The 25,413-nt window shown below is 37.3% G+C and overlaps 3 protein-coding genes across 6 annotated transcripts; 1 reads left to right on the top strand and 2 right to left on the bottom strand.

The window, feature by feature from the left end:
* Positions 1-330: 330 nt before the first annotated feature.
* LOC122409276 (venom protease-like) lies at positions 331-11,247 on the bottom strand. Of its 2 annotated transcripts, none has more exons than XM_043416692.1 (7): positions 11,218-11,247; positions 6,216-6,297; positions 3,121-3,507; positions 2,656-2,958; positions 1,765-1,866; positions 1,463-1,611; positions 331-1,207 (listed from the first exon to the last, which is right to left on the bottom strand). In XM_043416692.1, the coding sequence occupies exons 1-7, from the start codon at positions 11,230-11,232 to the stop codon at positions 1,052-1,054; spliced, it is 1,194 nt and encodes a 397-aa protein (XP_043272627.1). In that variant the 5' UTR covers positions 11,233-11,247; the 3' UTR covers positions 331-1,051. The 2 variants fall into 2 exon arrangements, with proteins under 2 accessions (XP_043272627.1, XP_043272628.1); XM_043416693.1 differs by lacking the exon at positions 11,218-11,247 and adding an exon at positions 10,112-10,252.
* A 2,891-nt stretch (positions 11,248-14,138) lies between these two features.
* On the bottom strand, positions 14,139-25,322 carry LOC122409138 (venom protease-like). Of its 3 annotated transcripts, none has more exons than XM_043416450.1 (7): positions 23,671-25,322; positions 16,995-17,088; positions 16,739-16,867; positions 16,393-16,668; positions 15,955-16,050; positions 14,930-15,069; positions 14,139-14,496 (listed from the first exon to the last, which is right to left on the bottom strand). In XM_043416450.1, exons 2-7 carry the CDS (start codon positions 17,083-17,085, stop codon positions 14,341-14,343), a joined length of 888 nt encoding a protein of 295 aa, XP_043272385.1. In that variant the 5' UTR covers positions 17,086-17,088; positions 23,671-25,322; the 3' UTR covers positions 14,139-14,340. The 3 variants fall into 3 exon arrangements, with proteins under 3 accessions (XP_043272385.1, XP_043272386.1, XP_043272384.1); XM_043416451.1 differs by having other exon boundaries at positions 16,739-16,843; positions 23,593-25,322; XM_043416449.1 differs by having other exon boundaries at positions 23,593-25,322.
* LOC122409141 (venom protease-like) lies at positions 19,054-22,499 on the top strand. The gene is made up of 7 exons (XM_043416452.1): positions 19,054-19,146; positions 19,547-19,639; positions 19,959-20,093; positions 20,473-20,733; positions 21,156-21,257; positions 21,741-21,883; positions 22,269-22,499. The coding sequence occupies exons 2-7, from the start codon at positions 19,561-19,563 to the stop codon at positions 22,416-22,418; spliced, it is 870 nt and encodes a 289-aa protein (XP_043272387.1). The 5' UTR covers positions 19,054-19,146; positions 19,547-19,560; the 3' UTR covers positions 22,419-22,499.
* Positions 25,323-25,413: the final 91 nt, after the last annotated feature.

A 25,413-nucleotide genomic window follows, 5' to 3' on the forward strand; every position in this document is an offset into this window, starting at 1 on the left:
TGTTTGGTTGGAATCTAGAGTCGCGGCAGCGACTCTGGGACAAGTACATTTATGTTATGACGAGTTGCTGCCAGAGACTCTTTACCGGAGCGATAGCGTTTCCAATTGTTTTTTAGTAAACTTCACTCCTTTTGGTATATTAAGTGTAGAGAGAAATTATATTTTTATCTCGAGTCCGCTTCAAAACTTCACGCGTGAAGCATATAAGTGTGTTTTCACTTATATTAATTCGAGAACTTTCGGAAAAAGTTTCCGTATTTGGCGCTATTTCGGGCTATTTTATCGCTTTCGATTGTCACTGATTACAACTCTCAATCAACGAAGCCTCAATACATTTTGGAAATACTGATATTTATTTTAATTCGATCGAAAAACCGGAAAGTACAGTTGCGACTGCAAAGAAGAAGGTAATATTCAAGTGATAACGTAACGCAATCGCGAGTATAGACTTGCGATCGTTGCTCACGATTTTTCGAAATTATTTTGAAATTCGTCTCGAAGCAATCGAAGCATTTTATTTAACCTTTAGACGGCCAGGAGTTGAGTCGAAATCGCCCTTGCAAACAAACCGGAAGCATTTCACGCGAAATCGGCGGACTTTTTCTCTGATCCTCGGCTATTTGGTTAATTTTTTTTGTTTTATATGATTACACCGAGTCCAAAAGACACTTTGAATTTTTATAAAAATCTTCTGAACAGTCCTTATTGGAAAAAAATGTAAATATCTCAGAACCACTTTTATTAAATGTTTTTATGTAAATATTGTGAAAGTATAATGGATAAAATTGTCGGGAAAACGGATGATGATTCTCTGCAGTCTCAGCTTCGTAATGTCTTTTGCGTAAAAACTATCACATTTTGAGTTTTGTTCATTCTTTTATGATTTTCAACGAGGCTTGGCTATTTAAAAAATGAATTCTTAGTATATCCTGTGCGATGATTAATTCGATCGCAAAATTCGTCAAATATCAACTAGTATAATGTTATATTATCGATCGGAATTGCGCACTATTTATGCAGCTCGTCACTTTGCATGTTGTCACAACGGTGATCAATTCAAATTTTGTAGGATGAAGTCGAGGAAGTACTCGGTCTTCGTATAAACACCAGGATAATTCGGGAGCGCACAGTTGATGCCAAACGAGATCACTCCGATACTGTACCATTTTTTGCCAATTGGGTACATCATTGGACCGCCACTGTCACCCTGAAACGTTTCAGAGGAAAAAAATCACAGAAAATGAGCAAGAACGTTTTTGACGAATGCGAGAAGTTTTTAGTTAAATCAGCAAAGCTTTTTGGTGCTCTGAACAATTTCGCGGTGAGCCAACAAAATATCATCGAAATATTATTTTTAGTGCGATGGAGACATTTTCTTTCTCGGTACGGAATGAATCCTCGAAAACGAAACGAATTTCATAATCTATTTTGAATGCACTGGCATTGCTCAAGGCCCGCTCACCTGACACGCGTCCTTGCCACCTGCGGTGTAACCGGCGCACAGCACACGATCATCGATGAACACTCCTCTACCTGTGTATGCCGCTTTGCATCGATTCTTCTCGACGATTGGCAACTGAACTTGTTGCAGTTTTGAAGAGCTGGCACTCCCTGAAGCAGAAAAATGGAAATTTTCTAATTTTCTATAAATTAGAATAAATTCTGTTTCGATTAAACCAGAAAAATAACTCGTTTTCAGTAAACTGGAAAAATGGGGTGACTGCTTTTGAAATACTAGTGCAAAGTGTCGCTCGTTATTCTTACTGTAACCGAGAGCGCCCCATCCGACGATGTACGGCCAAGCATTGTCCATTTTTCGTTGCCTTATATCATCAGTGATGGGCAGACAAATGGGTTTGATCAAATCTACAGAAAAATAATAAAAATATTGATAACAGCCGAGAACAAAACGACGAATGTATGAATTTTTAATGACGTGAAAAAAAGGGCGAGAAGAAAGTTAAGGTAGATCATGCCCGAAGGATCGTATTTCATGGGTGTCTAAATTGGATCGATTTTTACTCCCTAATTGAAGACATCGTCACACTTTAAATTAATGTCAAAGTTATTAGTAATTCGAAATTGTAAATAAATTTTTCCAACTTATTTTTTGGCGAATGAAATTATACAAGCCTGGAATCCATCACTGACTGAACCCGAAATTTTATTCGTCCCTGGCTAAAATACTATAGTTTTTTATGTAAAAAATCGCATTATAGAGCGCAAAGGGAACACAACGGGAAATGGATCAAGAAAAAAGTAAAAAACAGAAGGCTATGACAGGAATGGGCCAAGCCAAGAAAAAACAAAATCGCGAAATAAGCAAATGTGAAGTTCTACAAGTGCTCATTACCAAATTTCATTCGTTCATTCGTTATATGAAAAGGTAAACAATTTTTTACGCGTTGTCCTTATACCCCTGTGCATTTATCTTCATATTTAAACACGTTTATCTAAATAACCAATAAGACGAACCCTTTAAAATTCTACACCCTGTAAATTTCAAGACTTTTTTAAGAAAATCGTTTCGTGCATGAACTACCTTAAAGGATCGTTTCAGATCTTACAGATCGGCACATGATCAAAATGTTTTTACGGTTTTTGAAGAGTTACCAAAGAGTGTGTAATTGTAAACAACTGGACTGTAATATTCACCCGTGAACTGGACGTCCCTTTCAAATTTGAGAATTGCGATGTCGTTGGAAACGGATTTAGCGTTGTAATCCGGATGAATCGTTTTTTTTTCTATCAATAAATCAATCGGTGTCGCACCATCGTAATCGTCTTCGATATCGAGCTCACCCACACGTACGAGAAACAGACCATCTTGGTTATAGACACAATGTGCAGCCGTGAGAACGTGTCGAGCCGAAATAAGTGCACCACCACATCGGAAATTCGGCTTCGATGGATTCCTCTTCGACCGGTAACCGAGAAGTGTCGCCCAAGGCCAAGCTCCTGAATCAACATTGTCAACGATTAACCAAACATTAAACGCTCAAAATTTGTTTATCGTTCCTTGAACGATAAACGAAGTTTTTCTAAAAATCATGCTCCTGAAATTTCAGCACTTCCCGCAAAAGGGATTTTCCAACGAAAAATGTTTTCGCAGCAGCTCACCTAAAATTGCAGGTACTCCGTTGACAACTCTCGTATATGTAATATTCACGAAGCCACAAACAGGTGGATACAAAGGTCCATAAGTTGAAGGCTGTGGTTTATTATTCAAAAATGGATTTTCATCATAGTTGTTGTTGCCATTGTTGTTGCCATTGTTGTTGCCATTGTTGTTGCCATTGTTGTTGCCATTGTTAGGATTGCCGTTGCTGTCAGGACAGCAAACTATGGGGTTTGAGCCATCGTAGAGACACACAGAATCTCGCAGGAATTGAGTGCCTTCCCCGCCGTTTGATTGAGTGAGGATATTTATAAGATATTCGCAAGATCTCACTGGAATGCATCGACCGCTCTGCCCTCGTGGATTCGTACAGGCCCCGTAATCTGCAACTGAACATTGTAAACGGACCCTGAATTCGCTGTCTCAGCATTTTCAGTTGGCTATTTTCATTACCACGTAAATTTCTGAGGAAGATGTTTTTTTCTCTGAAAATTCTGCTTGACAACTTGACAAATGAATACCAGCGTATTCATGTCGTCAAGAAGGTTAGTGAAAAAAATAAAAATCCTCAAAAGTATTTTCAATTTACACCATATTGTCGTATTCGCGAGTTGTGGATCTTGAGTACAATTGTTTTGTCGGAAAATCTATTCGTGTTACTCCTCCGTTCGAGACTCGCGTCGGTCGTCTAATCGCCGCTAAGAACGAATAACAAGTATACCGAACCAGACAGGGATTCGTTGTAGTTGTGAAAATTAAGATTGTTAGGAATTTGAATTTAAACTGAAGAATTCTGTAGTCACGCGACCTGCTCGCAATTCGACATAATTTTCCAATTTTATAGCGTGCGTCGCCTCCGCCTTACTGCGAATTGCGTATCGTGCAACACGAATTCACGATTTCTTCTCTAGCTATCGGTGTTATTAACGAAGTTTAAGGTCGTTGATGAAGAACAGGAATACAACGACGTTCAAACGCTTGTGCACGACAGTGAATTTTCATGATTTATGAACCATTACCAAGATGAATTTATTCAAATTGATTCCTCGAAACATTCCTCTCATCATGAGCCAACCTTCGAACTACTGATTTTGAATAATTGAAAAATGGTTACGAGTCTGTAACACTAACTTAAGCAGGTTTGATCATGAAATAAAAACGATAAGATTTGGCTGAAAAAAAAAATATTATGTTCACGAATAATAGCAAAAGGCTTGTGCAAAATTTCAGATGTTTTGACCTCGTAGTTTTTCAGTAATAAATCTTTGAAATTTCGCTGCTACGCATTAGCGCTTATGGCGATCGCAAAATGATCACTCATATTTCAAGAGAGTGGAATGAAAAAATAATGAGATGTTCGTGCAAAATTTAAAATATATGAAGAATGCACTTTTAGAAATGATTTGGTGCCAGATTTATCTTCCCTCGCCTCATAGTTATTAAGAAATTAATTAAAGCCCTTGATAAAATTCGAAATATCATGTTCACACTTCCTTATCGTAAGAAGTGTGGCAACGCTGTGCGGGAATTTGAATTAGTAGTGTGGGCATGTGTGAGCACGAAACTCGGTTGAAGCCGACGTGAGCCGAATTAACCCGAGCAAGATCTCTCAATTCAAGATGTGGAGGATACCCAGCTGATTGATACAGACAGTGCTGGCAACATCAGAAAATGAATTTTGACGTTGCCACGTTTCAACAAGTCATACAAACGAATTAAAATATATTTATGGTTGATTTTTTAAAATAATTTGCAATATATTTAATTCATCTCACATAACTGTATTATTATAGATTAATATATTATATCGATGTGCTATGTAGAAAATTAGCGTTTACAACTCAAAAAATGTAGGTCTCAGCAGTTGATAATAAGCTTGGAGTAGCGTGCATAAGCATACCGCTTCCCTCTCACCGCCTGGTCCGCAAACTCGTGATCCACCTTCCAAACAGACTCATCGATTCGCTGCTATTTCGATAATATGCAAAGTTTATCGTCATAATAATGAATATGCTCCTTCTATTTTTTCCGATTTTAAGATCACCGAAACAGTTTCCAATTTTTCGAATATGACATAATTTCGTTCAATTTTGACCAGTTTTTTCTTCTAGTTGATCGTCACAAATTGAATAAACAAAATCAATCAGAATTTCAACTTATTAAAAAAACTGAAAAATTTTTTAGCAAACATGCACAGAAATGGGAATTCTTTGGTAACGAAATAAAAGTTGATGCGATTCTTATAAAAAGAGGAGAAAGAACAGAGATTTCGTTGGCAGAGTGCTTGAACGGGTCATGAATAATTGAAGCAAATGGATTCGGAGGTTTTTAACAAAAAGACAGAAACAAGATTCCGTGTCAGCGGGTAAATTCGTAGGTAAAATTTGCATTAAATTGCCTGACTATAAAATCTTTTCTACTTTGTCAAAAACGTTTCTTGTCGCTGAGCAGCGTTCTTGTCATACATAGACGCTCGATCTGTGTTGAGAGAAATGACCGTGTGTAGGATAAATTCATTGGCATTTCGAACTCGGTGAGTTTATTCCGCATTATTCGGACCTTGGCCCTCTTTAGGCAGCGCGACGACTCTTTTTTTTACTCGTTTCTCTGACGCAAATAAAGACCCGATTCATCGAAACTCGATATTTTCTAGTTTGTAAATTCAATGCTAATCACTACCTCGAAAAATTCAATGTTTACTTCTCGCTTCAATATGTTCGGTTCTCCACGTGTTGAGAATTGACGACAGACGATTAAGGATGTGCGACGAACACGCACGCAATTCACATGAATTGCTTGAACCACCTGCTGAGTCTAATGCGTTGTGTCACTTCATTAGAAAAAAATCTCTTCCCCTTAACAACTTTTATTTTCAATTACCTGCTAAATTTTAATTTTTCAACGAATATTACTGTTTGTCTTCTACGTAGAATGAAACGTTTCTGAACAATAAAATTCAATAATTTATGCGTTTTTATTCAATATTCAAACAATTTTTCAATTCTCTTCTATGAATCCGTAACAATTTAATCACACTCAGATCACAGATTTGATTCTTCTTCGACAGAAATTCGAAATTTGATTTCTGTTAACTCACCTTGGCTCAAAGCTTGGTGGGCTGCCAACAGTGTCAGGAATATGCCGAACACCACGGTTCTCGACCACATCTTTTTCTCTGCCTGCAAAATAAAATCCTTTATTTACATAATAAAAAGAAACTCGTTCGTCGCTCAATACTTCGTTAAAAGCTCTTATATAACTTCTCAACGCTTATTAGACAATGCTGTGTCTCCGACTGCCTACTTTGAGACGCATGGTCATCGACCTGGCGACGACCGAATAGATTTCCAAGTAGTTTACTAGTAATTCGTCGACAAAATTTGAGCTGCTTTGAGATCGCTATTCGTTGATCATAATTTTTCACGCTGGCAATTTGAATGTTGCTGTTCTGGAAAAAGCGATAATGAAATTCGAAAAAAATAACATTTTTTAATCGCTTCCGTTGAAAATCCTCAAAATTATTTATCGTGTGATTGCAAATGCCGAGTCACACCTCAAAGTAGATTCTGAAAGGACAAAACTCGAGATCAGTTTATCTAATTTTTCTGAATTAACGATGCGCTTGAGCTCCCTCTAATCAAGGATACTCTGTTTCGAACGAAGAGAATCCACGCGAAGGTCGGCGCGAATTTGAAAGGTTTTACGAAAACAGTATTTTGCAATTATGGCAGAAAATTGAATGACTAAACTTCTCGTTCGCGTTGCGGCTTATACACAAGTACAATGTCAATTCAACAGTCACGGTTAAGTGACCTTCGTTGATACTTAACGCGTCGGTAAAAGTTCACGGTGGAGCGGTTTTTCTACTTTTCCCCCCCCCCCCCCCGTTGAGAGTCATGTTTCCGTTATTATTTTAGGGAAAACAAGAATTTGTCGAATCACGATAATTGTTAGTGAATTTCAATACATTAAAGCATCAAGTCGAAAAATCCTTTTTGAGGAACGTTAAGAGGGAGAAAAAATAGACTCTTCGACTCGGATTCTTTCGAAGTGAAATTTCCTACGCGTATTTTCTGCTCTCCTTCATTTGAATGATCCGAATGATTTTGTAAAGTGGAACGACCGCTTTTTTTCAAGAAATATCTTCGAACGTTCAATTTTTTCGAACGTTCGCATATTTTTTGCTCTACTGTTTGCCGCACCCAGTTCATAAAACGATCGTTAATGTTCAAAATCTGTTAGAAGTTTCCACGCACGTTTGTACATGAAAAAAAAATTCTTTCAAACGAAACTGGTTTGAAGTCGAGAGAAGGTGCTAAATTTTCAAGGCAAATAAAGGCGATGAAGCTTCGTTTCTTCGAACGTGAGCGTGAGAGTCTCAATGTCGGCTTATATCCAGCGTATTCCATGAAGTCCTGACGAAACACCTGGTGAAATTTTGTTCAAGTTTAAATACATGAGTCGATACTCATTTGACGAATGATTCCGTACCATTTTCTAGGTACTCTTCCCATTGGTGAAAATGTTTTTTAAGGTAAATCATGCCCGAAGGATCGTATTTTATGGGTGTCTAAACTGGACAGATTTTTACGTCTTGATTAAAGATGTTATCACTTCAAATTAATGTCAAAGTTATTAATACGAAATTGCAAACAAATTTTTTCAACTTATCTTTTCGCGAATGAAATTACAAGCCATTAGTTAATCGGGGATCCACCACTGGCGAAAATACTATAGTTTTCTATGTCAAAAATCGCATTAGAGAACGCGAAAGGAATACTCAACGGGAAACGGTACAAGAAAAAAGTATTAACGAGAAGACAGAAAGCTATGACAGAAATGGGCCGAAAAGAAACAAAATCTCGAAATAAGCAAATGTGAGGTTATGCGAGTGCTTATTACCAATTTCGTTCAATCTTTAAGGTAATATTATATCTTTATTACTAGTAAGACAATCGTCTCGAATTTTTCCCCAGACCTTCCTTATATGCTTAATTTTTATTGTGTACTTTTTCATAAATTTCGTAATAAGCGTTTATTCGTTATGTGGAAAGATAAACGATTTTTTACGCATAGTCTGTATAACCCTGTGTATTTTTCTTCATAATTAAGGAGGTTTATCTCAATAACCAATAAGACGAACCCCTGCAAGATTGATATGCGTGTCAGTCGACTACCCATTGAAACTCTGTGAATTTCAAGACTTTCTTAAGAAAATCGTTTCGTGCATGAACTACCTTAAGCTCCAAACAATTGGGAGCGGAGTTTGTAAAAAAGTGCGTAACGCCTCATTGCGATGTAGTCCGAAAACTCGATTTTTGCGATAAATTGGCACGTGTCGCGATAATGCATCAAGCTATGACGATGCTATTCTTCGCCTCTCAGTTGCAAGAGTGGGAGGTCGATAACTGAAAAGTAAAAACACGTTTTTCTTAGCGGCGTTTGATGTTTCGAGGAAAGCCAAGAGTCACGCATCTTTCTTATCGCTGAAGCGAGGATTCTTTCGCAACCCAAAAAACGGCCCTTCCCGTAGGCTTATCGAGATGATTTCGGTCCACTGCAAAGGCTGCAAGATATTTCAGGAGCATATCTCGCAATGAGCAGGCACATGAAGAATAGTTTTTAGTGATGTCTTGCGAAATCGGACCGAAGTCAACGCATTAGGTGGCAAGATATCGTTGAAAAACGGGTTTTGCTTAAAGTGCTGATAAAACGGCATAAAATTTTCGTGCACAGAACCAAGCTCGTTACTTAGTGGCGATCAATAATTTTATTGACGCTTCATCGCTAAGTGGGCCAATTTTTGTAAACACCGAATTTTCGACGACATCGCGACGATAAGTTTCGCACTTTTTCGCACAAACTCCGCTGCCAATTGTTTCGTCCGCGTCCGACCAGAACGGAGCTCAGCTCATTCGTGGGCTGACAGAATTCGCTCAAAAATACTGTCCCGCTGCTTTCGCTTCGGTCGATCCGTGCTCGAAATCGCGTTACAACACAACGTCGCGTTTCAATTTGACGCGACCGTATTCGAATAAAATTTTCAACTTCGATCGCTCACCGACACGAAACCTCGTGTTTGAATGAAATCAGTTTTTCAAAGACAGAACGTGGGGCAAAACTGGTTCTTATGAATCGCGTAATAACTTCGCTCGCACGAGGTCACATGATACAAAAATCTAGTTCAGTCATTTCACGGTATTGCCACAGAGGAAATTGTTTTCTTACGAGGAAAACCGTTTTTGAGATATCAATGCACGAAACCCGGGTCACCGAGGAAGATGACAAGATCATGATTTTATGACGTGAATAGGGAACTGCGAGTTACCCAGAAGCGCGAAAAGAAACATCGTTTTGACGGGTAGTGATTGGCGCGTGAATTTTTAAACGCGATACGCAAGAATGAATTACGCGAGGAATTACGGCATAGTTGGATGACGGAATAGTAATCGCATCAATCAATAAATATCATGGAAACATTCATTGATCGTGTCAACATAAACATTTCTCCGCACTCGTGAATCATGAAATTTTGAAACTGAAATCGTTTTTTCCGGGGAACATTGATTTTCGAATCACTGATCGTCGAGCATTGAAATGGGAGAATAAAATAGAAAAACCAATCTCGAATCCATGACATTGCGAAAAGTCTAGCACGCCTGAGATCGTAAAAAATCAACCTCGAGCTCTGCCGCGTGACGTCTATCGCGCATTGAAGTCTCTGGAAACGTGAAAAAAATTGGAATTTTCACAACTCCCGAAAAAGCCTTCTAAATATCGAAAAATACGTTTTTTTAAGTTCTCGAATTTCATCAACAGAAGCTAGCGAAAAAAATCCTCAACGCCAGTATCCTCGGTCCTTGAGAACTTGAGTGATGAGAAGAGAGAAACGTAGAAGCGGAATTATGCAACAAATTTAAACTTTCTTCAAACCGGTCCTATCGCCAGTGATGAAGGATTATTAAAAACACACACATTTATATGGAAACTCACAATAATTCACTCCTGTATCGGTTTTATTGACCAACCCCGGTGACGCGATATTTAAAAGACTGTAAAAAAAGCACGTGCGAACAACGCCAAAGACCGTCGCGTATCGACTGAATTATGTTCGAGTTAGACAATCTCTTTTTATACCGAACTCATCTGAAGAATTACACCTGATCGTCGTTAGTGTCCGGTTGAACTCGTGAGCGATGTGACGAGCGTATGAAGAAACCCAATCAGAGAGATGCGTACGAGCCCTTGGGACCTCCTCTGCGACCCTCATTTTTCTGGAGATCCCGTTTTAATTGATTCACGATTTTTTTTCTCTTTCTCGAATCGCTCTTTTTTCCTTAATGGGTTCATCCTTGATTATTCTTTTCATCCGAGCATAAAAATCATCGACCAAACGTCGCTGTTGATGCTGCCATGCCTCGCTATACTTGAATCAATATTTACATTTTTATCTTTTAATCCGAATGTCATCTTTTTCTCTCTTTTAATGAAACGTTATCGATCACGTTGATCAGCACTTCTCGTACACGGAAAGAATTATAAAGTAATCGCGCTCAAATTCACGGCTGAAATAATCATGGAACACGGAAATGGAAAATTCACGTGTGAAAATTTCATGCATCATTTTTATTTTAGACAAAATTGAAAGATTTTTTAGCTCAATCGAGCATGACAATAGTTTTAATGAAGCTCGACTCTTCTCGATGCTGGGGAGGGCAGCGAAATTTTCGTGACTTTTGCACTAATGAAAATATTTGCCTTCGTCAATCTTTATTCGAACACTGAACTTGTAGGAAATTTCGATGCAGGTGCAAAAAACTGTCTCATCAATAAGCAACAGGCTTTGGTGCGTTTTCATTGAAACGAAATTTTATGTCGAAAATTTATCACAAAAATGCTGCCTTTTATTCGTTTTTTCAAAGATTTTCACATTACTTTACAAAACTCAATAATGAAGGAGCAAAAATGGTAAAGACGAAGTAGGAAAAGGAAATGTGAGCATCTCGAATTAAATTTCACAACAGTATCTGTGAATTTTAATTTCAAGAAAAAGGCTTCGATGGATTCTTGCAACGAATTTCCTCAAATGGGCAACTTACAATTTTACGGGCCATTTAATCATCTCCCTCAATTCTGCGAACGCTTTTCCACTGAACCTTAACGAAGTCGTTCGATGAAGAGCCTTGGGGGAATTCCTGCTATTCAGGACTGCAGTTCTGACCGATCGAACGCGACCGGATTCGCGAAATACAGTATTCTGACCGACCTTGCCGACTGACACCAAAGACGCTGAATAAAATGATTCGAAAGGGATTGCAGATCAGCGCCAATTTTACCGAATAAAATCAATTAATCATCCACAAAAAAAATCGAAAATAACTAAGTTTGGGAGCGAAGAATTCGACTACAAAACTTTTCCACGACATTTGACTTCACATGGATGAATAAAACGTCATTATTCCACGGATTAAGAAGCTCATAACGATTCGCGATCGCGGACAAGTGTACCTATAAATATGCACAATCCGGGAGATGAAAGCGAGAGATAAAAATGACGCCACCGGAGATCGTTGCGCGTTCGAGCGAACCAGACGAAGCTGTACCACGCGACACAACAAGTTGCAACGATTCGATGTAATCTATAATTGATTGTCAAGGTGACGCACGCTTCGAATGCCGTTTCAAACTGCGTGCAATAATGGCCATTGAATAACGACGATTATTGTATCAACATTGACGCAAATACCGTGGAAGTTCATTGATTTTCAAATTTTATAAAAATAGCTTCGTCTTGGGTACAAAAGTGGACCAATTAATTATTTATTATTCACGCCCCCTCCCCCCTTTTCTTCTGATCGATTAAAGTCCGAAAACTTCCAAAAACCATTCGACAATTGATCGTTACACTGTGCGAAAATGTGATTCAGTTGCTGGAATTCGTTTTTATAATCACGAGAGCAAAAGTAAAGGTCAAACGTGTATAAAACGAAATAACGGCGTTTCTATCGAGCGAGGAATAAAAATGATTTGAAATTAGATTGGGCGTGAAGTTGGTGAATGGAATGAAGGATTTCTGGAAACGATTAAGAGTCAATTAGCATGCGCTGATTTTTTTTACTGGCTTATCGGAACTTTGATTTTAATTCAAGCTACAATATTCAAGATAAAACTCGATAATTTGCCACAACAATAGTGAACTTCCGTTCGCGTGGTTCTTTTGTTCCTTTTTTCAATTGCGACGATTCTTACACGTGAATCGTCGGCGCGCGAGCGCATGATTTGTTTTATTACGAGCGGGTAATTCCGGTGTACCGCGTGCGAGACTCCTTTTTTTTATGATCCAACACGCGTGTCAACAAACTTTGTTCTAAAGCAGGCTCTAATGCAGGGAAATTCCCCGGGATACTCCATTTAATAATTGCTCTCGTATTGAGATAGCAGAAAATTAGTAACTTTTTCTATTTTTATTTTATTTTTTAAAAGGCGAAATGATAAGACGCCATCGAAATATTCGAAGTCAGAAATTTTTTATAGAATTCCATGATAATTTTCGTCGACATCAAATTAAGGAGTTTCGGTACAGGCGATACAATGTTGCCATGCTAATCCATGCTAAAAAAATTAAAAAATTCAAAAAGTTCAGAATTTAATAAAATTTGGTGAACATATTCTTTAGTGCCAAATTTGACGACACAAATTTTTTAAGATTTTTCTTCTACACAGTTATCGAGTAATTGATCACTAAAGTTTACGTGTATAAGCATAGCGTTTCCATATATATAGGTATACATTCCGGGCATGAGAAATCTGCTTTAATGCGTAATTACTCGATAACTAAGTAGAAGAAAATTTTGAAAAAATTTGAGTTTTCGCACTTGATGTTGAAGAACATTATCACCAAATTTCATCAATTTCTTAATATTTTGACTTCTGTACTGAAACTCCTTAAGTTCTCATGAAACCGAAACATTTTTCATTTACTTCATAAATGTGTTTTTTGCATCGAACTCTTGAATGGACTCAATTTTTCTCACCTGTTAAATGCTATAAATACAGGAAGATGCGAAAACCGCAAGGATGTTGCACATGTCGGAAAATGAAATAACATTACGACCGTAAACATTACGTCAAATGTCTGCTCGCCATCATAATTTCCTTTTGGAGAACGCGTGCTTTATGTTTTTGTATTCTCCGATCACTGAGATATGATCTCATGCATAAGTAATAATTAACGACTACCTCGGATCGTAATAACTCGCGGTTGAATTATTTTCAACCGTGATTTCCACTGCTCTGCGTCACATAGGAAGAGCGCTCATATAAATAGCTCAACGATGTCCTTTTTCTGAGAGTGTATGAAACTATTTATGGAATCAAGGACGAAAGCAATTTTGGGAATTGTAAGGGCGACCGGATTTCACTGAATATCGTCAAATTGTAATGTTACAGAACTGACGATAAAATGTATTTCCCCGAAAACAATGTAAATCTTTTCTCATCCTCTGAAAATGAGTTCTAAATAGAAAATCACATCTGATTTATAGATAACGGGACAGTGAAATCATCTTCCAGCTGCATGCAGTTTCGTTCGAGTAGTTTTTGGAGAAAGAACTGAGTCTTCATCAAAATTATTATTTCCTCACCCATATTTCCGTTGCATTGAATTGTTTTAATTTCAATTCGATGAAATTCAATAGGCCAGCGTATTAGGAAATTAAAATTCTTTTCTATCGCCCCAATCTTATAGCACGAGTTCTATTCAAGGGACCAGCCTCTTGCCTATTTTCCCGTGTGTGCTTGAGATAGAGATCAGCGGATGCTAATTATTTTCCATCTGTTATAGTAAATAAAAGATTTAACGTTCCCAATATGAGATTTTAGCAAAATGTCAGCATCGTCTCTCGATTTCGTCATTAGGTCAAATTGAATTTTCGTATCACACTCGAGAGATAACGCCACAATCGTCAGAAAAAAGTTCGCTCCTACACTTTGATAAAAGTTATTATTAATGTCGTTGCTTAATACAAATAATTGTACAATAGTGTCTGAATATTTGAATTTGTCAATTCCAGATAGATCTTCATAATGATCTCCTAAAAGAGGCTAATAGAAACCAATAACTCGAGCAACCAATTGCAGAAAAACAACGATGCGAAAAAAATATAATTCGATCTATTTTTGCACAGATCATAGACACTTCTCTATCACTACCGCGGAAACGATCAGTTCATAGAAGACAAAATGAAGTCGAGGTATTTGTCGGTCCTGGTTAAAACGGTGGGAATTGAACGATCGCCGCAAATTGAACCGTACGAAATTATTCCAATGCTGTACCACGTGCCGTTGACTGGGAACATCATCGGTCCTCCTCCGCTACCCTGTAACGGTTCGGGAAGCAAGAAAATTCATAGGAGTTAGTCGAATATTTTAAACAAACGAAATCACTTTCAATAATTCAAAATGGTGTCTAGTTGAATTCTTATTTTACTGAAATTCCATTGACCGATAAATAGCGATAAAACATAGTGGGCGGAATTCAAAATAAAATACTGAAATGCAAAATATAAAATGGGTAAGCAGCTCTGGAACAATAATAGTGATGAAATAAATCGGTGGATTTTTTGAAGATATTTCGAGGCTGTCCCTTAGAACGATTCGTTTCTGTTCAGTTCAAAATGATCTTAAGGATGTACACCGAGCCACACCATTGTCGTGATAAAGTGCATAAATATTATTTTATAATCGATCAATGAGAGAAATTTACTTCTGCTAGGGATATAACGCGGTTAAGGTAATCCTGGAAGTTCTAACCTGACATATTTCTGATCCACCAGCGCATATCATTTTTTCGGAAATCACGGAACCCCGATTTCTGTAAGTTTCTCTGCAAGAATCAACCGGAACAACCGGGACTTGGAACTGATACAACATTTGGGGGGCCACTCCTTGGTCTAGAACGGAGAAGAAAAATCGTAATTATTCGTAACACACGCGAATTTATCTCACTGCTCTAATTCCCAAATTTAGATTCATTTCAGCAATGGCGGTTGAGGAGAGGATAGTCGTAGGATAGCCCAAGATCACAGAAATGTACAATTAGCTTGGAAGGTACTGGGACCGAGAAGTTCATTCTGGAACTACGATAACGATCCAAGACTTTTAGAGAAAGTATTTAGAAACAAGCAAACGATAGCTTCCCGATAGAAAATTTTGTTTCTTCTCATTTCAGTAACTTCCTGACAAGAAAACTAATCAATTTCATTTGAAATTGGCGATCTTCAAATTTCTACAATATTCGAAATGTTCGGCTTTCGGATAAACGGAAAAACTAATGTGACGAGGATTGAATAAACAATTGACGAGGTCGAGTAAGTTCGAAACCATAAGATAGGCTTGTAAAACTTTGAAAAGCTTAAGAAGGGTGGATCACGAAATCAAAATAATCAGAACTTGATAAAATTTCGTGATAACATTATTTGGCATCAAGTATACAAATACCATTTTTTTCAAATTTTTTTTACCACATGGTTATCGAATAATTGAACGTTAAATCGAAATTCTCATGCACGAGATGTATAACCGTATATATGTAAAACCTATGCTTATACACGTGAATTTTAGTGTTCAATTACTCGAGAGCTATATGGTAGAAAAATCTAATAAAATTTGTATTGTCTTATATATTTTAAAAGAATACATTTACCAAATTTTATGAAATTTTTATCATTTTGAAATTCTTCATATTTTTAACATGGTTTAGCATGGCAACATTGTATCATCGTGATCCACCCTCCTTAAAAAAATGAATAAAAAAATAAAAACAGTTCAATACTCACACTCAGGATACGGTACGACAACGTAAGCATTTGCATTTGTGGTGTCGTGTGCTTGTATTCCTCCAGCAGTAGGTAAGCATATAGGATGTATCGTGTCTATTGAAGAAAAAAATGAATAAAAATGAAAATTATAACTTGAGAGAAAATTTGGAAATGCTCTCATCCTGAGCGTTTATTTTTTCTACTTTTTCGTAATTATCGTGATATTGAAAAAACGATTTTCTTTATTCGTAACAACTTTACTATCGCATAGACCTCACCAGAAGTAACCCTTAGAAATCGTTAACATAATTTAAAAGTTTAGAAATTTAGCTCCATAACTCGTAGGTTAATGAATCGTTTGAATGATATATCGACTATATAATGCGCAATGAAATGCGTATGTGCGCGAAACATTCAGAATTCCAGTATTTTTACAGTATCCGGATTATGCTTTACCAGTGAACACGACGTCTCGTTTCAGTTTGATAACGCCGATGTCGTTAATTTTACGAAAATAACTATATTTCCCATGTCGAGTAACCCGTTCGATTTGATAATTTTGTGCCGCTGTGCCTTCGCCGAGGCGTACGAAAGAGACATTTATATTGTGTAGACATTGCGCAGCCGTGAGAACGTGTCGGCTCGAAATAAGTACACCACCGCATTTTTCTTCATAAGCGTCTTCTTCTTCGTACTGACGATAGCAGAGGCGAGCGTACCAGGGCCAATCGCCTGTTCGATATTTAATCAAAATAGTAGCAATTTACAATGAGACAACAGCTCAAAAAAAATAGAAACTTACCGGCTCTCACTGGATTTCCGTTAAGAGTCGTTGATCTGTTGAACGATGCAACCCAACCGCACACTGGAGGGGCTAGAAGCGTGTACTGTTGTATACTTTGTCCTTCTACAGAATGAGACTTATTTTCATCTACAAAACGATATCAATAACTTCGAATAAAGCGAAATAATGGATGCGAAATTCATATTTTTGTACTCTTTTAACGGCAAACATTTAAACACAAGTTATATTAGTTTTATGAACAGAAGAAACTGACCTTTGACATCAACTTGTGCCTGACAAAGAGCATATTGAAGCTGCGAGATTCCCAGCAACGCTACAATTGTAAACTTCACTGTTTTTTCCATATTCTGAAAAAAAATAATAATAAAATAACAAGAAAAACAGTACGTAACGAGCATCGGATTGAAGAATCATATATAGAAGATACTGAAATGGGTGTTGAACTTATTTCAAAAATTCCAATTTTGTATTAGTACAACCAATTTCATATTCCAAATCTTGAAAACGTACCAACCGAGCAATTCCCATTTTTTACGATTGGTTTACGGCTTTCAATTCCGCTAGATGTGTCAATGTATAAAAAAGTTCAGAATTGAGTTCAGCGTTAGTTTTTCAGCATTGCCTGATTAGTTAATTATAGATTCGTTAGTTTTTAGGAGCGTTTTAAAACAACGTGGCTTTTATTCATCGAAACTAAGCAAAACTACTTTTAGGAAAATTTCATTTTAACTTCACATATTGTCCATTGAAACAATATTATAAGCTGGTACAAAATAGGAGAAAGGTTTTTTCCGAAATTTTGCGCGACCATGCGTACAAAAAATAATCACAATTTTTCGTGTACCAAAATGAATTGAGGATTTTGGAACAACCGGTTGCGTTCACGAATATGTTCATAAAATTTTGATGAAAAATCTTATACAGAGCCATGCATGTGTCAAGGTGCAGAACGATGTTTTTTTTAATTTCCGTTACCGAGATTCTTCGTGTTTGCGTTGCGTGATTTTTAATAATTTCTTAAAAAAACGATTCCACCTTTTCGAGAACGAATCCTGCAGGGGTCGTGTTCCAAGACAGGGTAGGCAAAGACTCGACAAGATCGTCCGGTTTCGTCGAGATCCAATACGAGAGTCGTCGATTAATTATGGAACCGCGTTTTCGCAAGTGAAGGTCCTAATCCTCCACTCTTCGCCCAGTCATGATAATCTGCGTCGTTCTCAAAACGTATAGGTGCTGTTTCAAACTGGCAAATATGTTTTTCGAATTTCGGTTAAGCTCGACGATGACGCGCGTTGACCCTTGACAGGCAAGATTTATGAAGATCCTCGATGTTGATAGACGCCTCTTACGAATTTAAACAGATTCGGGTGAGGATTTTCAAGCTAGCGACTTGCTTGACATAATTTTCGCTTTCCATCGTTATATAATTGCTGTTCTTGACGACCGATGCAATTTCGTTGAAACAATAGAAATTTTTCTTGGAAACCCAAAGTCTCTTCGCACCGTGTCAATTTTTGAATCCAAATGACTTGGTGAAATTTACCGCGTTTATTCTTAGACGTATTTATTTCTAGCGAATTCATTCAAATTTGTTCGAAAGCAATTAACAGGCGAGGCACAAAACTCCATAAACTATCCAGGTGTTCAAAAATGATCAGGGGATTCTAACAACTTTCACCACTTCCAGAAATCCATGATTCCCTTCTCCTCCTTCATAATGAGTCAAATTTTGTATAATTAACATTTATTCCTTGCTCAATGAAATTTTTCATGGAATTTTGTTAATCCAGTTAAAACTTCGTAAAGGAACGCGCCAATGCATTTTGGGTCAGCAGCGATTTTCGTTTTTTGCTGTGCTTGGCGTCAACCATGAGAGGAAAACTGGAAATTTTTTGGGGCATGATAGTAATCGTCGTTAACTTCGTCAATGCGGAACCGATCTGAATAAAATATTTGGCTGGTCGATTCCTTTGATACTGAAATGACCCAAGGTCATTTTTATCTCATCAAAACACGATGAATGTTGTGTTTCCTACTCAAAAATCGTGGGTAATTAATCAAATCGAAGAATGTTAGCTGATAAAGCAGCCGATAGAACCGCGAGTAAAAGAAACGGCTCGAAAAATAGGCGGTCAGAACTGCCTATTTTTTAAAATATTCAGCTTATCGAGGCCAGCCGAAGAGTGGAAGATGGAGGACCATAATCCCCTCCACTCGTTCCGGAAAACCTCCCGGGAAACGTATTTTGAAAAAGACGTTTTGGTATATAAAGAGCGGTATCATCGTTCGTGGGCCAATTCTTCTGGTATATTCATATCCTCTTCAATAATCGATCGAGCGTCTATCTTCAGTCACACTTTTCATTGAGTCTATTGCGGAGAGCTGACGAGCAGAAGAGATTCGAGGTACTGAATTTATTAACCGATTTTAACGATTTCGCAACATCGTGTTGTCGATTTTGATCATTAAATCTTGACATAGAAAATAATCTTGAATTTTTCATCCAGTTTCATGTCGTTGAAATGAAAAACATTCAAAGTTAGAAAGAAAACTTGTGACTTGTTTTATTACCATTATTTAAGTTGCAAAAGTTACGCATACACGCAGAAGCTGAGCCTAAAATTCATTTTCCAATTCGAAATAAACGAAATAGAGCATGCCTCAATCTTCCGTTTCGATTGAAATTGACTCAACTAGGAATAAAAATGGAACTGTTGATGGAGAATAAAAATAACTTCGAGCTCCTTTCAATCTCTCATATTTAATCTTTCAACTCAATTAATATTATGGACTGTTTGCGTCTAGACATTGGAAAAACGATGGACTCCAAAATTCTAGTGTTGTTGGGAATCCTCCTGATCCAATGTGTTTCTGGTCTTGTACTAGTCGATGGAAAAGGTCAGTAAACAAATCCAAGCTGAGATAAATTTTGCTGGAGTGTTCGTGATAGGAAGACAGCAGAAATTTGTATGTTCTTTTTTCAGCAATTTTCAATACTCTAGTAGTCGTTCATATCTTTTCTTAGAAACATTCCGTTTTTTTCATTTCGATTCGTTAGCTTTGGCTTATAGTTAAACGATTTCAGCCAAAGAATATAAAGATCCGACGCGATGCCAAAAAGTACAAATTTCCCCATGTTTCGCATATCCATATATGTCGGTCGTAGGAAGAATTGGAACGAATAAGAAAATGTGAAATCTACTTCAACGTTAACTAGGTGAACCAAGGAATAATGGAGCCAAAAGAGAACGCCGTTCTGAAGAAAAGAAAGATTTTTTGCACCCTCCTCAGTGTGGTAAGCGAGAAGCAAGTCTCTGGAAATCGCATGGCAACGACGATCTTGCAGAGCTTGGTAAGTTATCAGTACAAAAATGATTATTAAAAAAAAATAAAATTCATTTAGCTTGACCATTTCTCGTAGTTTACTCAACGATGTTACATCCAATTTCGCTCATTTTACTGCTCGAAATTGCTTCCCAAATACTAACTCTTAAAAAAGTAACGAAAACATTCCAATTACACAGATCAATTCTTGAATACGATTTCAAATTGGCGAAGAATCTAATTAATGATTCTCTGGAAACAAAATTATATGCCGTTCAGCATTCCTGAAGCTTTGTCATTTTTTTCAATTTCACGGGCATTCATGGAATGTGAAATAACCAATAAATCTTTGAACTATCGAAGAACTCGTCCGTACTTATTTTGAAATTTGATCAACGGTTAAACAGGCGATTGGCCTTGGATCGCTCACTTCGCTGATCACTGCACCGGCGTGCTCATTTCGGAACGCCATGTCCTCACGTCTGGACGCTGTGCTCCGGAAAACTTCAACGAAACATTGGTACACCTTGGTGTAGTTGATTTTTCAAAAAAAAATGAAACAACATTCCCACGAGGATATGGAATCGAACGAGTTATTAAGCACGGTGACGGATACACCGAGCACGATATGGCCATCATTAAACTCAAGGAAGATGTTGTTTTCACCGGTGAGCCTCATCGCACTGTGTACATGCAAGGATTGAAGCTTATCATACGCTCAAGTTTCGTTGACTAGTTGACAAGTGTTTTTAAACGACTCTCATATCTGCGCGAAAAATCATGCGAATATATCTCTCAAAAATTCACGTATCGCTTCGAACTTTCCATTCCATTGAAATCCATTGGAAATTTAATATTTTCATTCACAATATTCGATATAGAAAATGATAAATTGATGTTCATTGATTACTTTAAATTCGTGTGTTAATTTTTCATGGATGTTGACCCACCTGGGTTATGGTCAAACGTTTTTGAATAACATCGAGTAACCAAGGACGAAATTCTGATGGAATTGAATCTCCACGAAGGAACGTGCGAGTGAAAAATTGTCAAGATTCTCGATGGACCATTCGTTTTTATTTTTTTTCAGACTATATACGTCCAATCTGCATACCCACAATTGGCGAATTAATGGATAACGACTTCAGGAATCAATCAATGTACGTTACCCATTGGGCCGTTACTTCCCTCGGTGAGTTTTAAATCGTGTTTATTTTTATACATATTTTCCAAGTTGAACGGGCTTTTTCTGCAACTCCGAGTTCATGGCCCACAGCTCTTTGAATGCCGCCAGGACCGTCAAAAGTTTTGCCTAACACCACTTTTTTTTAACGCCACTATGGAAATGCGCTCGAGAATTGGAGCACGGACGAATTGGTTCCATTTCACTGATTGTGAGATAGAGCTTCTTTTGAAATAGTAAAAAAATACAGAATCTTCGTAACAGTAGGCCATTTTTTTACAAAGTGATCTCTTTATTACTATTTTCTAATTTATTTCAATCCGGAAAAGTAGTACCAGAGAACACTCTCGATGTTCAGCACCTTCCAACATTTTCGCGTTTCTAGTTGAGCTTACTGTTACTTACTAAAGCTGCATTTTTAATGATGGCTTAGCAAGATGGATGGATTCATTTCGTGCAACGAATGATTATGATTTTTATTTCCCCTTTCAGAAACTTCTCCACCCGCTCGATTATTTCAAAGCCAATTGGCAGTCGTTCCAAACAGTAGCTGCAAAAGAGCTTGGGAAAGTACGAGCATCGAAGTCGATGAAAAAGTGATATGTGCCGACTACGACGCATCGAATAATTGCCAGGTTAGAAGTCCCATTTTACACTTTATCGTGACAATATTGTGACTATTCAGAAAATCATTCAGCATTACATTTTTTTGTCCACTATAGTACAATAAAAATGAAGAATATTTTGTAGTTGAAAAGAGTGAGCCTACTGGAACATTTTTGAGGTACATCTCTTAAAATATTTCCAAGAAATCAACAGAATTTTTTTCGTTATTCAAAATTATTCTCGCGAGCCTGCACCGTGCTTCAAATTTCAGGAAAAATCTCATAACATGAATTTGCCAGCCTTGAAATTCGACCGCAATACTTTTTCACTGTCTTAGATTATTCAGAGTTATTAAATTCTCCAATGATACTCCCCCGCACTCATTGAATTATTCTTCTATTCAAACTGTTTCAGGGTGACATTGGAGGACCAATGATGCATTTATACGACGGTGCGTGGTATTGCATGGGTATATCGTTTGGTCAGAGATGTGACCGGGCATTTCCGACTATTTTTCCAAGACCCGACAAATACCTGGACTTCATTCACTCTAATTTAGACTGATCGTTGTCGTCAAATTATACTTGTTCGGTATCGAGTTCTTGGCTTTTATGAAGAAAATTCCAGATGTATCTATTTTACATTTGCAACGCATTTTTTTGTCAGTTGTCTAATAAAATTGCTTGAAAGTTTTTTCCAACCATTACAATTTCATTGCACGTTATCCTTTCTATAAAGTTGTGACGCGTGAATTAGCTCTTCAATATCATCGTTTTTCCGCGATTCCGATTGGTTCTGCTTGAAAGACGACCACTGCGGGGCTAAATTCATTCGGAAAAAACAACACGTTCATTCGTTCCGTCAAAATGACAGCTTTGACATTTTGCCGATATCGTTTTGCTCGACTCGATTTCTCGAAAATCCTTCGAATTTTGTTCAATGATTATTGTTTGATTTAATAGTTATTAATGAGTTGAATTATTAAGTGTAAATGAATCCTGGTATAAATAAGTAAAAAGTTACGCTATGCAAGAAGATGTAGCGCGCGTATGTGACTCACCTAGTTAAGGTGGTTCCTCCACGAGACAGTTAAATTAGGAAATTATTTAAATTTGGCATACGTATTGTTTAACATATGAACAACACCTCTATAAAATTTTATCAAGTTTCACCATCCCGAACCCGAGATATATGTAATTGAAGTTGACTCAATTAACACGTAACATATGGACCATGCATAAGCAAACGGCACATTATTAATTCTACCGCTAGTACTAAAATTAGGAAGTTTATAAAAAACGAGGAGGAGCTAGAGCAGGATATCACAGATATTGTGAAAAAAAATCAAGGTGATTGACCATCTAGTTTGACAGATATAGCCTCGAGAAGTACGAAGGTTTAGGCTGCATACGATATATTTTGCAAGCGAACAAGCGAATGTCGTCTGTATAGACAACCTTTTCTGTGTGTTGAAGCGTAACCTGGATAGTTCCGTCAAAAAATTTACTCACGATGTCGGATCAAAAATACTTTTAGAATAAATTTTACGAAAGCAAATGATATTTGTACTATATCTGCTGGCACCGAGTACGTATATAGGCTCTTTACAAAGTTATTGATTACGATCCGAACGAATTATCAAGCCTTTTAATATGCAGACAGTACATAACTTTTGGTTGGGGCTGTCGCAGAGGATCAACCTTTTTTAATGAATAAGATGGGATTACATTTTTTTTACACTTTAACTGACGACAACCAAACGACTCCTACTTCGAGGACCGTTCTTTCTTTTCACATTTTCACATATAAAACTAACATTTTGTCAACAACTTCGATCGTTCTCCTTCCACTTGTCTGAGCCTCCTCATTGCAAAGCGAAAGGGAACCAGCTGGAAATGGACCTATGACCGAGATGCGTAAAGTTCTCGCTACATCACGAGCTCTGATTCGAAATATACACCGTTCTACTATTCTATAACGTGTATTTTGTAAGTCTCCGTATCTCCCTGCCATTAAAAATAATAAATAAGTTTACACATAACAATGTTGAGATTTGAATTGAATACGATAAAAACTATTGCGAAGATCTGTGTCGTCACTGTACGAAAACGATTTCCGCTACCTGGGATCAACGATCCCCCACGAGAAACTTCGGCTACGCAAAAACAAGCATCCCCGCCATACTTTTATTCTCCGACCAAGTTCGAATGAATATTCATTATTCGTTACAACAGGATTTGAATCAAGAAACGCGGTAGCTCTGCCGCGCTCTTTCTTATAACGCAAAAATCCCGTTTCGTGACGTCATACCGTTTTTCAAACCTTCGCGGATAAACTGTTGCAGTTAAGGTAGTTCCGTATGCACAGGTACGAGCTAAAATTTTGGGTCGGGGCGTACAATGAAATCCATGCAACAAATACTTGCACTTGGTTCGATCTCATATGGACTGATCGCTTTCATCAGATTATAAATAATTGCTCAGTATTAACTGCTTAATTTCTATGAAGAATACTTTCGATATATCTATTTTACATTGGAAACGAATTTTTTTGACCGTTATGTAATGAAGTTGCTTTAAAGTTTTTTCTAACCATTTTAAGATTTGGTTTCGTGTTATTATTGGATATAAGCGAGGCAGGGACTGAGCATAAACTCGCTGTTTTTTTCCATTTTGGATAGTGTTCAATAAAATTAGGTAACCGTTTAAATTAGCCTTGTCCTTGACAAAGTGGGTAGCTTCATATCCCGTGAGAAAAATAAAATGGTTCAGCTGTTTTGACGAACGCTCTTCTTTTCATTTACGAATAAGCTGTGACGACTTGAGGACTGATTTTATGTGTACGACTGATTTTATGTGTAAGTATTCAATTGAAACTCCGTGAACGTTAAATCGAACTTCATCTTCAATTTTTAGTAAAAATACCGAGATTGTAGATAGCAATGATCCTCTGCTAGGAAAAAAAATCATTTTCGTTCTAGAACAAAAATTATTTTTTGTTCTAGGAGGTACGAGAAAGGGGCGTTTGACTTTTTCACCAACTGCTATTTATTAATACAAATACAAAAAAAATTAAAAAATCAATACAAAAGTTGTGTCGAAATATTTGCATTTTTGAATTCCGGATAAATCTTCACGATGATTACCTAAAATACGCAATTAAAAATCAATAATTCAAGCAAATTATTCCGGGAAGATGCGTGTCAATGCCACAAAAACGACGATGCGAAAAAAATATAATTCGATCTACTTCTGCACAGATCATAGACACTTGTCTAACGCTATCGCGGAAACGATCAGTTCGTGGAAGACAAAACGAAGTCGAGGTAGTTGTCGACCCTGGTTAAAACTGAAGGAATAGAACGATCACTGCAACCTGGTACACCCGCCGAAATTATCCCAATGCTGTACCACGTGCCGTTGACTGGGAACATCAGCGAATTCATTGCGAATCAAATAAATTATTTAAAGTATAATTTTCCTCAATAATGTCAAACATACGCAATTCATTGAAGTTGTTGAAATTCTCGACTCTTTTTGTTATTGCAATTCGAGAAAGA

The sequence above is a fragment of the Venturia canescens genome, chromosome 4 (genome assembly GCF_019457755.1).
Source record: "Venturia canescens isolate UGA chromosome 4, ASM1945775v1, whole genome shotgun sequence".
Taxonomy (NCBI): Eukaryota; Metazoa; Arthropoda; class Insecta; order Hymenoptera; family Ichneumonidae; genus Venturia; species Venturia canescens.